General features: G+C 41.9%; 1 protein-coding gene across 4 annotated transcripts in view; it reads right to left on the reverse strand.

Annotated features, from left to right (window-relative positions):
* Col14a1 (collagen type XIV alpha 1 chain) overlaps window positions 1–13555 on the reverse strand; it is a 180742-nt gene that overhangs the window by 111203 nt on the left and 55984 nt on the right. For all 4 annotated transcript variants that reach the window (XM_075961001.1, XM_075961003.1, XM_075961002.1 and 1 more), the window contains exons 9-14: window positions 11631–11792; window positions 7916–8067; window positions 6729–6858; window positions 5048–5193; window positions 3312–3441; window positions 540–679 (exon numbers count right to left, since the gene is read on the reverse strand). In XM_075961001.1, the coding sequence (XP_075817116.1) occupies window positions 540–679; window positions 3312–3441; window positions 5048–5193; window positions 6729–6858; window positions 7916–8067; window positions 11631–11792 (860 nt within the window). The remainder of the gene's footprint in view (window positions 1–539; window positions 680–3311; window positions 3442–5047; window positions 5194–6728; window positions 6859–7915; window positions 8068–11630; window positions 11793–13555) is intronic.

The raw sequence follows: 13555 nt of genomic DNA on the forward strand, positions 1-13555 counted from the left end.
CTGAGCCCCACGAACTATGAAAGGAACTATGAATGATATTATATAAATATATGTATATATATGTATATATATATGGTTTGTCTCTTTGCTGAAGTTCAAGGACAGTTTTATTAGTTCAGAAGAAAAACCTCCAAGGCAGACAAGCTGTACCTCTCAGCATCTGTTCGGAGGAAGAGAGGGGAGGAGAGGAGATTTAAAAACAAAACAACAAGCCACACCATCTGGGCTACCACCATGGAAGTCAACCACAGGATAACAGGCAGGGAGTGGAGTGTTAGAGAAAGAGTGAGAGAACCCACCAGAGCAGACAAAAGCATACATCCTGGCCATTATCCAAAAGAAGAGACAGAGAAGGTCAAGGAAAAGGCCTTCCAGAGTCAGAAAAGAGGAAGACCTAGCTGCCCCTCGAGACTGCTCAGCTTGTGAGGACCGCACTAGAGAAAGGAACATTACATGGTCTCAATCCACAAGGCTTTGATGCCGATGCCCTGATCAACAACTACACAACAACCCGAAAAATACCAGGTCCCACTACTCACCTCGTTGATTTCTGTCCCATCTGCACTGGTATACACAATCCTGTAACCATTGATCTTTGCCGATGTGGGGTCCCAGGTTAACCGGGCACTATTAGAGCCAACGTTGGAGATTCTCAGATTTCTTGGTGGGGTTAAGGGCACTAAGAAAAGAGAGCGTAATTAAAATTTTAAAGAACTAAAATTGCTTAAAATAAAATAAAAACTTAAACAGCACCCTTGACTTTCAAAGACTTCTTATTGGGGAAAAAAAAGTCATTTAGATAATCCTGAAATAGTAAATTGTCTCATAAAGATCAATAAAGTTGCCTAACTAACAATGAAACTCTCTTCCTTGGCGAGACCGAATAGAGGCAGAAAGTTACACATGCTCAGAAAGAAGAGGGATTGGGATAACTCCCTGTGCTTTTTTGTACACTAGAAAATGGTGACGTATAAACAGGACACCTAACACCAACTCTGAGCCAGTCCATCAGCTGTCATGTGACTCTGGAAGTCCCCGGGTGTAAAAGGAGGAAGGTGCTCTCATCTATCTGCATGTGGCCATAGACTTTGAGACTTTCTCGAGTGTCCACCAACACATAGAAGTAATAACTGCCTTTGATTAGGTGACCTGTATGAGCTTAACAAGTACCATATTATCTCATTAAACCGCGATGTTAGACTGCATTAGCGGCAGTGATCCTTATAGTACTGGTGACAAAACTGAAGTAACTTAGCCAAAGTCACTGTTACACTGGCACAGTGCGACAGAAGAGCTCTGGGAGTGTAACTCAAGACGATCAACTGACGGCAGAAACAGCAGCATTAACCAGGATTCAACTTATGTGCGCCCACATGTGTGCGTGTGCGCGTACACACACACAGTCTCAGTTATGGCTCTGTGGGAATCAACAGAATAAAAGCCTTGGGGATAAAGTATGCCACTTTCCTCGGCCACAAGGGATAATGCTTTCAAAGGTAAGGTTTTCATTACCTCTGTGCATACTGATATTTGACATTACAGAGCTCCAGGAGATAGTGATCATTTTGATACTTTAGGGGCTAAAAACCAAGTGTGAGAAGTAAAATAAAGTGATATATAAGCAGGCTTTATGCATGCTTGAGTTGACACCATTCCAGAATCCAATTGTATTTTGGTGACATGGCAGGAAAGCATCTATTTTCCTTAGGACATTGAAACACCACTTAGGAACATTTTTGAATGGGTCCTATCTCCTTCCTTCCATCCTGCAGCTACCAGTCTCAGGAAGGAGCTAGATCTACTTTAAGCACATCGATAAACGAGCATTCTTCATGACGGACATTCTTCATGGCCGACAGTTGGGTTTGTTTTCTTTTTCTTTACAGATAGTTTCCTCAAACCCCTCTAGTGGTATAGAGATACTTTCTGAAGGGATTTAGTTTTTCCTTCTTCTCCAGGTTTGATGTTTTAATTAACTACTCTGCAGAACAGGAACAGTACGGCCTGAACTAAGAATGGATGTGGGAAAAACATCTTTATCATTAAACTTCTATTATGTTTTCATCTCAAGTCGAATCATAAAGACAAAGAACCATTTGTACTGTGCTACTCATCTCTCTCCAAGGAGCAGAGTGAGGCTTCCTGCACTTCCATGAGCTTCAAAGGGTCATGAGCACAGCCATGTTTATGATGGCCTGTGGCAAACCCTGTTAGCACACATCAGACTCTGTAGTGATATTTCATTTGTGTTTTAATAAACATAGCTGGTCTGAAGTTCAGAGAGTAAAACAGCCACACTGATGAGCCTTACAGACGAGGCAGTGGTGACACGTGCCTTTAATCCCAGTAGCCATGTTACTTTGCCATAGAAATCGGGTGGTGGTGGTGTATGCTTTTAATTCTAACGCTAGAGAGGAATATAAAACAGGAGGAGACAGCTCACAGTCAGTCTCATTCTGAGATTCCAGGAGGCAGGATCGCCATTTCAGACTGAGGTAGAGGTAAGAGCCAGAGGCTGGCTGTTTTGCTTTACTGACCTTCAGGTTGAACCCCGTTTTCTGTCTCTGGGTTTTTATTAATCATGCTACATTAATCTATTATGTATTTTCAAAACAGTTAAATTTATACATTTTCTTAAAACATTAGGAGTAATTCTATCAAAATTAGCCTCATAGTTAGGGGTGTCTCTCAGTGGTAACCTGTTTAGCAGATGTGAGACAGTACCCCAGAAAAGGCAAAATTAGTCTTCTTATTAAAATTTTCATTACTATTTTATTTTTAATAAAAACCCAATAATTGAGGGCTCATGTAAGAAGGACAGAAAACACTTTTAGAAAAACATTATTTTAATTAACATAAAACATATATTGAGTAATTATATATTTTCACATGGATTTAATCTTATAGCAACCACATGACAGACAAGAAACTGTTCCTTCCTTTATGGACAGAACTGACAACATTGCCATTATCATCCGGGTCACCTGAGGTGAGCTCCCTGCCTCAGCTGCTATAATTCCGGAACTTTCTGGAGCTCCTCCCTTTCTAATCTGATCTGGTACCAGGCACATTTAGATTCAGAGAGAGGCACGGGTGGACTTACGGGAAGGATGCTAAAGTTCAGAGCTAAAATTCAAACTTTTGAAAGATCAAAGGAATACAATTCTCTCCCCAAGTAAAATATACATTTTTCCTAAGCCCCGATGGCCTCTTGAGAGGTTTTAACCAAAACTGGTATTCTGGGTTCAGAATCTCAAACATGTATCTGGGCTTTTGTGATAGTATTTCATATGTATGCTCTGTCCACTCACGGGTTGTCGCTTGCCCTGTAGCAGGGTCGCTGGCCTCTTCTCCAAACATGGCGTACACAGTGACTGTATATTCTGTGTTGGGGAACAAGCCGCTCAGCTCAATGTCTGTGTGGGTCTCTCCGATTTTCATCTGAAAAGAACACATGCGATTAAGACAGCTCTCCAACGGGTGGTATCTCTGCTCAGCAGAGTGGAACCGAACCAAGGTGATATTGCCCGGAATGAGGCTGTGTGACCTCGCACGGCACCTACATCTAACAGGCCTCAGCTGGAACTGTGGGTTTGCCTCAAGTTGTTTTGTGTTAGAAGCTGATAACATAGACCCACATAAAATTGAGCGTCCCCCCACATGCTGTGTTGGGATAATGCTTTTCAGCTGGGCAAATGGCAACGGCAGCCAGAACAACGATGATGTCTGGTCCCCGGGAAAGTGGGGTTGGAAATGAATTAGATGTATTCTCTAGATGTGTGCCTCAGAGCAGCGTGCTGGAGGCAAGCCCAAGTGGGCACTTGTCACTGCTTGCTAATTCTACCCAGCCCTCTGGCCGGATGCCTGGGTTCTGCTCCAAGCTCGACTATACTGGGCCAGCTTTGTCACCCCATTTAACAAGGAGGCCATTTGGAAGAATTGCCAAGTCCCTTCAGGTACCCAGAAGAGATAGACTTCTCTATCTCTTCTTCCAACTTGTCAACTTCTCTCTCAATTCGGGGTAACTTTTCTGACTTTTGGAGTTTGTCAGACTAGTCGTATGACAAGTGGCTCGCATGGATGACAAATAGACATCAAATTTATGACAAGGCAGTTTTAAATTTTAGAAGAAAGGAAAAAAAAACATCTCTATAACCTCCAGTCACACAACCCAAGTTGAGTGGCTAAATGCTGAGCCATCTGAGCACACATCAAAATGCATGGAAGGGAGTCTGGAGAGATGACTCAGAGGTCACTAGTATATCCTGTTCTTACAGAGGACCTGGTTGGTTCCCAGTGCCGCATAGAGTGATTCACAACTACCTCGAACTCCAGCTCCAGGGGATCTGATGCCCTCTTCTGGCCTCCTTGGTCATACACACACACACACACATGTACATACATACATATACACATACAAATACATAATTACAAACATAAAACAGCCAGGCGGTAGTGGCACACCTTTAATCCCAGCACTCGGGAAGCAGACGCAGGCAGATCTCTGTGAGTTTAAAAGCAGCCTGGTCTACAAAAGTTAGTTCCAGAACATAATTATATATATATATATATATATATATATATATATATATATATATATATAAAGATTGTCTAAAACAATCTTTAAAAAATATACTAAAGGATGGGGATGTAGCTCAGTGGTAAGGCACTTATGTGTAAAGTTCTGGGTTTGATTCCCAGACTTATAAAAGAAGGAAGGAAAGGGAGGCAAAGAGAATGGATGTGAAATCAAAGAAAACAGAATACATTAAAAAGATTATAGATAAATTTTCATCAAAAGGGATGAGGCTGTGTCTCAGCAGAGAAACTTGGCTAAGATGTGTGAGATCCTGAGTTTCGACCTTAGCACTAGACAACAATGAATAGCTGCTTGGAAGAATATGGCTATGTAGAGGTAGCAAGATTTCCACCTATGTTTCCATGTTGACAGCTTGGATTTTCTGAATTTTCTCCCGTCAATTTTTATAGTAACAATTTTATCCAGAAGTCAAAGATTCTAGGGCTGTAATTGGAAGAAGAGAGTTACCTCTTTCTCATCCCCCGCCAGCCCTTCTGTGAGAGGAGCATAGAGGATCAGATAGCCCGTGGCACCAGGCACCGCATCCCACTTGACACGCATGCTGCTCTCGGTCACATCGTACAGCTCCAGGTCAGAAGCCATGGGTAAGGCCACTGCAAGAAAAGGCTCTTTGTCACATCCATTTACAACTGTCCTTGAGAAAAAAAGATGGAGTCACAAGGGTGGAAAGATGGCTCCGCCTTTAAAGGCTAGGCTCACAACCAAAACTAAAAATGGAGTAATAAGAAAGAAGAGGCCAGGCCTGCTGGGCCTAGTTCTTAGTCCCTGCACTCTGAAGAAGGACAGAAAACCGCTTCAGGTTCAAGACCAGCCTTGGGCTACTGAGTGACACATTTTCTCAAGAAAAAAGAAAGCAAAACAATAATTCCAGCCATGTTTCCAGACTTGGGAGAAAGGAACTAGGATAAGCCTCTAGTTCACGGCTTGAACAACACTGGTGAAAGCATGGCTGTTCTTTCAAGTGTTCTGGCAGGTTCCCTCCCTGCTGTATGATGAAGTCTCATGCTTCTCTAATTATGCTGTCCACTCCAGGGCTTTTCTTGCGCGTTTAACTCTTTGCATATGTGTCGTTTGCAGTCCCTCCAGCACTTCATGACTTGAACATGTTCAAAGTCCCTGGTTTGCAGACTCAGCTTGTCCCAGACCGAAGCATCTCCGAGAGGAAAGACGGCCATTAGACTACCTCTGCAAAGGCAGACAACTCGAGGGACAACTCGGGGATGTGGAAGGGAAGCAGCTGGGAAAGGCGGGGTAAGGAAAGTCATGGGAGAAGGGGGTGATTTGGGACAAAAAGTGATGCAGATGTCAGGAGATGCTGCAGTGGAAACCACTGCTTCGCATGCTAACTGAAAGCTAAGTTAAAGAAGAGAAAACCCATTTCCGCGAAGCAGAAGCATCAATACTGGCCTTGCGGATCACTGTCATTCAAAAGCCATCCCTGCACAGGGGGATAGCACCATTGTCCTGGGACGTTATACATTTAGTGTTGTTTAGATAGCTATTCTTCTATAAAATGCAAATCATTTAGGCCAGCTTGGGACAGTGCCCAGCCGGTATTAAGAACACAATCTTTAAAATGACTAAAAGATGATTGTTTTAAGATTATCTTTTTGTGATTCTCTGAGTATGTGCCTGTATGTATGCATGTATGTGTGTGCATGTAGTAGGCGTATGTGTCATTGCGATCGTGCCCAATGAAGGGACTATCGCTACCCAAAAGATCCTTTTAACCATGACGAGATGAATGAAGAAGGATATAGGCTGTCATTCCCTCAATACTGCCCTGAAGAAAGCAAGTCCTGAACTTCTTCTCGTTTCCAACAAACAGACTGTGGCCCAGCTCTTGGCTCACAGTAGACATTTGCTAAAAAGATGTTTGGTGAATGAATGACTGGGTCTGCCTCCTCCACCCGGCTGTCCTCCCTAAAATATGCAAGAGATTTGTCAAATCCATTCCGTACGCACAGCTGCAAAGTGAAAGCCACAGCACCTTCCTTTCCCATAGACATCATGACAGCCCCTTCCTGTGAACTTTAGTCAGGGCGTCTATCCTGAGCAGCAGCCCAGTTTAGGGATAAGCCCCCTAAGCATGGCTGTGCGTGTTGATAGAGGGGAATCAAATACACACGTGTGGTTTCCGTTCCCCGCAGGCCTTCACTGGCTGTGTGGGCAGATACTGCAAACACTGCTATCTGGTACTCGGTCGATGACATCAAGTTTTTCAACACTACAGAAGACACACTTCCGTCCACCACCACCTGTTGAAAGAATCACGTGAGAAAAAAAAAAGATGAACTAGCTCATGTGCAGAATTGAGACCAAACAGCAAAAAAATATTTCCAGAAAGAACATCTCATTAAATATTTTATTATTTGTGCTGTGTCTTTATTTCCACTGTAGAGACCAATTCCCCTTGTCTTTGCACATAAATGAATGCACTTTTATGGCATGTGTCCAAAGTCATTTCTTATTTCATCCCTGGGCTAATTATTGTCCCGGTTGCATCCACATGCTAACAATGGATATAATTTCCCCCGTGGAGCTTCAGAAAGTATTTAAAGGGCTTGTTAGTCACGAGAGAAAATGGAGCCACTGGAAGGACTTGGGTTTAGTTTTCTCTTTGGACCAAAGGATTTGAAAATCCATGATCAATTTCTATAACACTCGAAAGTAAAAAGGAGCCTACCAACCCTGCCTTGGTACAGACAAACATTGTGAAACATTCTGATGTCAACCAGAGGTTAGAAGAACAAAAGGAAATGGAGGTTTCATCAGGTCTGAACTCAGTGACTCTCTGCATCCAAGCATTAAAGGCAAAGAGCACAGTCGCTGGTAATAGATGTTCTCTTCTGTCTTCGCCATGATGGAAACTGCTGGCCACAGCTGCCAGAGTGGTGGCTTTCCCTTGTCCTGACCTCTAGAAACGCTCAGGAAATTCCGAGTACCAGAAGACTAGCTCCTCATATTACCACAAAATTTGGAACATACGGTCTTCACTATGGTAGAAATACCTGGCCACTCCCAAATAGAAACAGATGGATTTAAACCTTAGTCAATTTAGAACTTGCTAATTTCGAGAAGAAAAGTAGACTAGGTTGTAAGTGCAGAGTTGATCCATTCTGAGGATGACTGTACAATGGGATGAGAGGTGTGGGTACCACAATTTGGGGAGATGGGGGAACAACACAGTCATGTAGAGATCCATTTCAAATCACTTACAGTCTTGAAGCAGGTAATGTCCTATACACACATTTGCGTTTTGTGCCCACTATGAGGACTTCAGGGATGGAGAAGTCATACAGGCTGTGACATTACCTCTTCCGGTTTCCCACCTCGGGTGGGATAATACACCACTCTGTACTTTTCCACTTTTCCTGGGGTGTGAGTCCAGTTAACCATAAAGCTCCTGGCGGTGACTTCAGAAGTCATCAGCTCTGTAGGTGGCCCAATGGTGGCAAGGGCTGAGGCTAAAAGAAAGAAATACACCAGATAAACCCAAGCCGTTCCTAGGACCCTAAGAAATGCCACCAGTCACGGTGCCCTTCAGAGTCTCCTCAGTGGGTAAGCAGGTGCCATGGCTGAGTCTTGCATTCATTCAATCAAGCATTTAGTGTTCATTAGAAACTGTCCACTGGGGCAGATTCTTAGGACACAGACTGAAATTGAGCATAGCTTTCAGTTCTCAGAAACTTTGATGAGAACTGTTAATAAACACTGAAAGCAAACATGTAAGTGAATGTGCCCATATCCAAAGATGCTCCTCTGAGGCATTTAGAGGTGCCGTTTAATTCTCAGCTGTTGCTACTACTGCCCATGTGCTGCAGACGAGAAAATCAAGGCACAGGGAAAGTATCAAAAAGACAAGTAGTAGCTCTCAGGGCTGAGCCCTTCTCACGGATATAAAGACATAGCATCTACATCGAAGATGACCAGTCAACAGGGATCAATATCTAAACATAAAAGTGGAAAAGAAACTGCCATATTCTGAACACCCACTCTGTGTCAGACATGTGTCTTATGCATGTTGAAGAAAACAGTTTTATAAAGGTTTGGGGAGTGGGGGGGAGCTGGGGATGCAGCTCAGCTGACAAGAACGCTGTCTATCATGCATGAGACCCTGGGTCTAATCTCCAGAACCACATAACCTGGGTATTCTGGCACACACCAGTATTTGCACACTGGGAATGTGGAAGCAGAAGGGTCAGAAGCCCAAGGTCATTCTCAGACACGTAACGAGTACAAAAAGCACCTCAAGCTATAGGAGATAATTGTCTCAGGAAACTGTTAGATAACTGAAACGAGACTTATGAAATCTCTAATGTGACTCTATCCTACACAGAGAATAGGAAATAACGCACTTTATGATACACAGTCATTAGGAAGGAAAATGGCCAAAGGCAAGAGAATTTTGTACATGTTACTGACCATTATCAGGAAGGAAATTGAAGCCATTATTATAGACCCTACAGACATCAAAAGAATAATGGCAGAGTGGGAAGAACTCTACACAATTCTCCAACATTTACGAAATGGACTGATTCCTTGAAAATTAAAGTGCTCTTTTTGAAGTATGGAATAAGATAGCAATATACCTATGCAATAGTTACAAGCATTTTGGTATGGAAAAGTATAGCAAATTCAGTAAGGCAAGAAAATGAAATAGAAGTCACAGAAATAAAAAAAAGAAACAAATTATTTCTATTTGTAAATTATATTATTTTCTATATAAAAATTTAAATTCAGAAGTAAACCCCTAGACTAATTAGTAATTTCAAGTCATGTTATGGTATATATGGTAAATATGCAAAAGTCAAATGTATTTCTATTTGCAAGAAATAAACATGTGGACACTGAAATTAAAAAATTCAATTGAGTTCATTCATACAAAGTTGAATAATTTGTACAATTCTAACAAAGCCTTTATAGTAAATGAACAGACAGAAGACATAATTCCTGAAAACTATAAAATGCTAATGAAAGAAATGAAATCATATCTAATTACATGGACAGGTATACTATATTCATGGACTGGATACCCCAACAAAGCAAAAATAATTCTTTCACCAAATGGATATTTGATTACTGATAATTTTTATATGATGCACTTCCTATCAAAATCCAAGTAACACCTTTATGGAATAAAGATACCCTAATATTTAATGGGGTAATAAAAAATGGAAAGAGTTTTTAAAAACTTAAAAAGAATAAGCAAGGGCTGTGAAGAAGGTGCAATGGATAAAGCAATGGCCTCCCAAGCCACATGCTAGGTTGGAGCCCCAGAATCCAAGGATGGGGCAGTATGCGCCTGCAACCCCAGCATTCCTGCAAGAGGATAGAGGTGGAGACAGCAGCAGGGACTGGAAGGTCTTGCTTAGCCAGCTTCAAATAGCACAGCAGCAGAGACAAGAGAAACATGGTCTCAATAAAGTGGAAGAAGAGGAGAGGATCAACTCCCAAAGGCTGTAGTCTGATGTCTAGATAGAAGTCATGAATTTGCAATAATAGTGATGATGATGATGATAGAACTCAAGTTTACACAATTTAAAGACTTACTATATAGCTAGAGCAAGTTAAAAGTTATTATTGGAAGAAAATTAGACAAGGTGACCTAAGGGAATAGGCCAAAGAGCCTGAAATAAAACTACAGAATTATACCTAAGAGATGGTGGCACACAATGTTCAACTAGAAAATGCCTCACGTCTTTGTAATAGATGTGTCTTTAGAGAGCAAACAGAAAAAAAGGCTCAACATTACCATTCACAGCACAGAAATGAAAACCAAAACCCACAACATGTAATGACTATAAACCTTTCAGAATGGCTTAAATGAAAACAAAATGAAAAAGCACATCAATATTGGAGCCAAATGCAAAGACACTGGTACAGTCACATGTTGCCACTCAGAACATAAAATTCTAGACTCGAGAAACAGTCTGGCAGTTTCTTAATGAAAACCAAGCTGAACTAAACATGCACTCGAGATACTGTGCAGTCGTTGCATTCCTGGGCATTATTCCAGAGAAATTAAAGCATATATTTACACACAAAAAAATCAATAAACAAATATTCACAGCAGCTTATCATAGTATCCTCAAGCTGGAAAGAATCCAGAATCTGAAAATGCTTAAACAAACACTGGGCCATCCAAACCACATAAGATAACCCAGAAGAGCTGTTGATACACATATAATATGGATAAATCTACAGGAAATTATTCTGCATGAAAAATTCCAATCCCCAAAGGCTGAATATTTGATCATTTTATTTGTATAATAGTCTTGAAATGAAAAAGAATGGAAATGGAGACCACTCTAGTGGCTGTCAGGATTAGCAAGAGGGCGATGAAAGGATGGAAGACTGTGAACAGCGGCAGGAGCATTCCTGAGATAGAAATGTCTTTTATATCCATTCAATCATCGCTCATCGCATACTGGTGTTAAGGCTGGCTCTACAAGGTGCTGCCATTAGGGCAGAGCTGGAAAAGAAGAAGCTAGCTCTGCGTGTACTGTGCCTTACAACTTATGTGATTGCATAATTATCTTGAAACTGAGCATTTGTTTGGAAAAACGATGTTTTAAATGTTAACACTTCAGAGAAAATCCCCTACTGGTCAAAGAAGATGTCCCTTACCCTCATGAGGCTGCCAATGTGTTTGTCTCTGTTTGACTGGAGACTTGGGCACCAGAAAGAAAACGAAGTATTAAGAAAGTCAACTTGAAAAAAAATATAGAGATTTTTATAGTTTATGTACCCACCTTGACTGACGTGTGAGCGTGGTGATAGACCTATGTGCATGGTAACAGACCTGTGAGCGTGATGAACCTGTGAACATGCTTTCTCTCATTTACGGTTCAGTGTCCACAGTGATAGCACTGTGTGTGTGTGTGTGTGTGTGTGTGTGTGTGGTTAGAGACATGTGAAGATGATGACAGACCTGGGCATATTGTGCTGCACACATCCACTGACCCTTCCTGTGCTCCTCACCTTTAATCTCCGCCCACACCCACCGGCCCTCCCTGTCCTCACTCACCTTTAATCTCCCTGTCCTGCTCTTCCACTCTGGAGCACACAGTCCTGGTCAGACTCTCCACTACTGTGTGCATCAGGTCGAATTCAGCAACATTGTAGACGTGCGTGCTGTCTGGCTCAGAGGCGATCTCCTGCAGCTCATTCAGGTCAGCATTTTTAACCCCTGCCATTGAGAGTAACAGGGAGGATGGTGATCTTGATGCCACACTAGGAAGAGCCACTCTAGTGGAGTTGATCAGTCTTCACCACAGCCAGAACATCCTCCACTCAGATGGCTGGCCTGCATTGTGTGTCCAATAGCATTGAAATGAATCAAGAAAATGGGGCATAGGTACACAACAGAATAGGTTTTCAGCCACGGAGGAGAATTATGTCATTTACAAGAAAGTTGATGTAAATGCAGATAATCATATTAGTTAAGTCAGTCTCTGAAAGGCAAATGCTGTAGTTTTTTCTCATTTATTGTCCCAGCTTTTAGGAACATATATAAAATCTTATTCATAAACATGACATGAAAGCACAAACCAAACTTTTTAAGGGAAGAAAGGAGACTCATAAAAGGAGAAGGGGATGGAAAAGGCAGAGCAGTAGGATTAGGGGTTATACAGAATGCACGGTATTTATTCATTTGAGTGTTCTTGTTTTAATCAAAAAAGAAAAACCATGGTGGAGTATGATGGCACACACCTTTAATCCCCGTACTTGGGAGGCAAAGGCAGGCAGATCTCTGTGAATCCAAGGCCAGCATCATCTACAGAGTAAGTTCTAGACCAAATAGTGCTACATGGTGGGACTCCATCTCAAACCCCAAAGAAGAGTGTGAGAGTTGTTTCCTGAGCACTCCAACAGGAAGGGAACTGGATAAACTGGATATAACTTCCGTATTGCACAAATATTACAGAATCAAGAATAACTAAACTAGTACTGAAATTTAAAAAAAAAGCCGGGCAGTGGTGGCACATGCCTTTAATCACAGGACTCAGGAGGCAGAGGCAGGAGGATCTCTGTGAGTTTGAGGCCAGCCTGGCCTACAACAGCTAGTTCCAGGACAGACTCCAAAGCTACAGAAAACCCTGTCTTGAAAAACCCAAACAAAAACAAAAACTATCAATCTTTAGGTTTAAACTTCTACAAAGTAAGTTTATTTACATTCAGAATCATGCTTCTGATCTCAGCACTCAGGAGGCAGGAGAACTATCATGAGTTCAAGGCTATCTTGGGCTACATAGTGAGTTCTAGGCTAGCCTGATCTAGAATGTGAGATACCATACCTCAAAAAAATAAAATTGAGAAAATACTGCTAGAATTCAAACTTTATCTACATAACCACTTAATACAGAGCTAAACCAGAGGGAAACATGGGTGAAGAGATTTTCTAATGGACTCAAACACAATTTACTGCCCAGTGACTCTGCAGATTTTAATGGATCAAATAAGGAAGTTCTGTTCCTTCCACTGTCTCTATTCCATCACCACAGGTCAAGCAGAATGCTGAGTGTCTGGAAGGTGATACCCTAGATAATCCTCCACTAGCTTAATTCTTCTGCATAGACTCTCTTTACTGGATGAGAGACTTAAAGAATTGTGTATCTGAAGTTTCTTGCCCAAAGGACTTCTAGAACAAACAACCGTGTCAGTATCACATTGATTGCGTGCTGAAGCAAGAGCTTCGTGGAGAGACTGCTTTCTCATGCCATGCAAGTCTACACTTGATAAAATATGCAAGCAAAGATTCTGTCTCTCCCCTCCCATATCTTTGCTTCCCCGTCTTCATGAATAAAATAGTTGGACTGTTTAAAATGCATGGAAAATAAAGGCCGTGGCGGCAATGACTTGGAAGGAATTTGTGCAGTCAGGGGTTCTGTTCCAGTCTGCTTTGCGTCCCAGAGTTCACCACAATGCCTGGCACACAGTGAAGTGAGTCAG

The sequence above is a fragment of the Microtus pennsylvanicus genome, chromosome 2 (genome assembly GCF_037038515.1).
Source record: "Microtus pennsylvanicus isolate mMicPen1 chromosome 2, mMicPen1.hap1, whole genome shotgun sequence".
NCBI lineage: Eukaryota > Metazoa > Chordata > Mammalia > Rodentia > Cricetidae > Microtus > Microtus pennsylvanicus.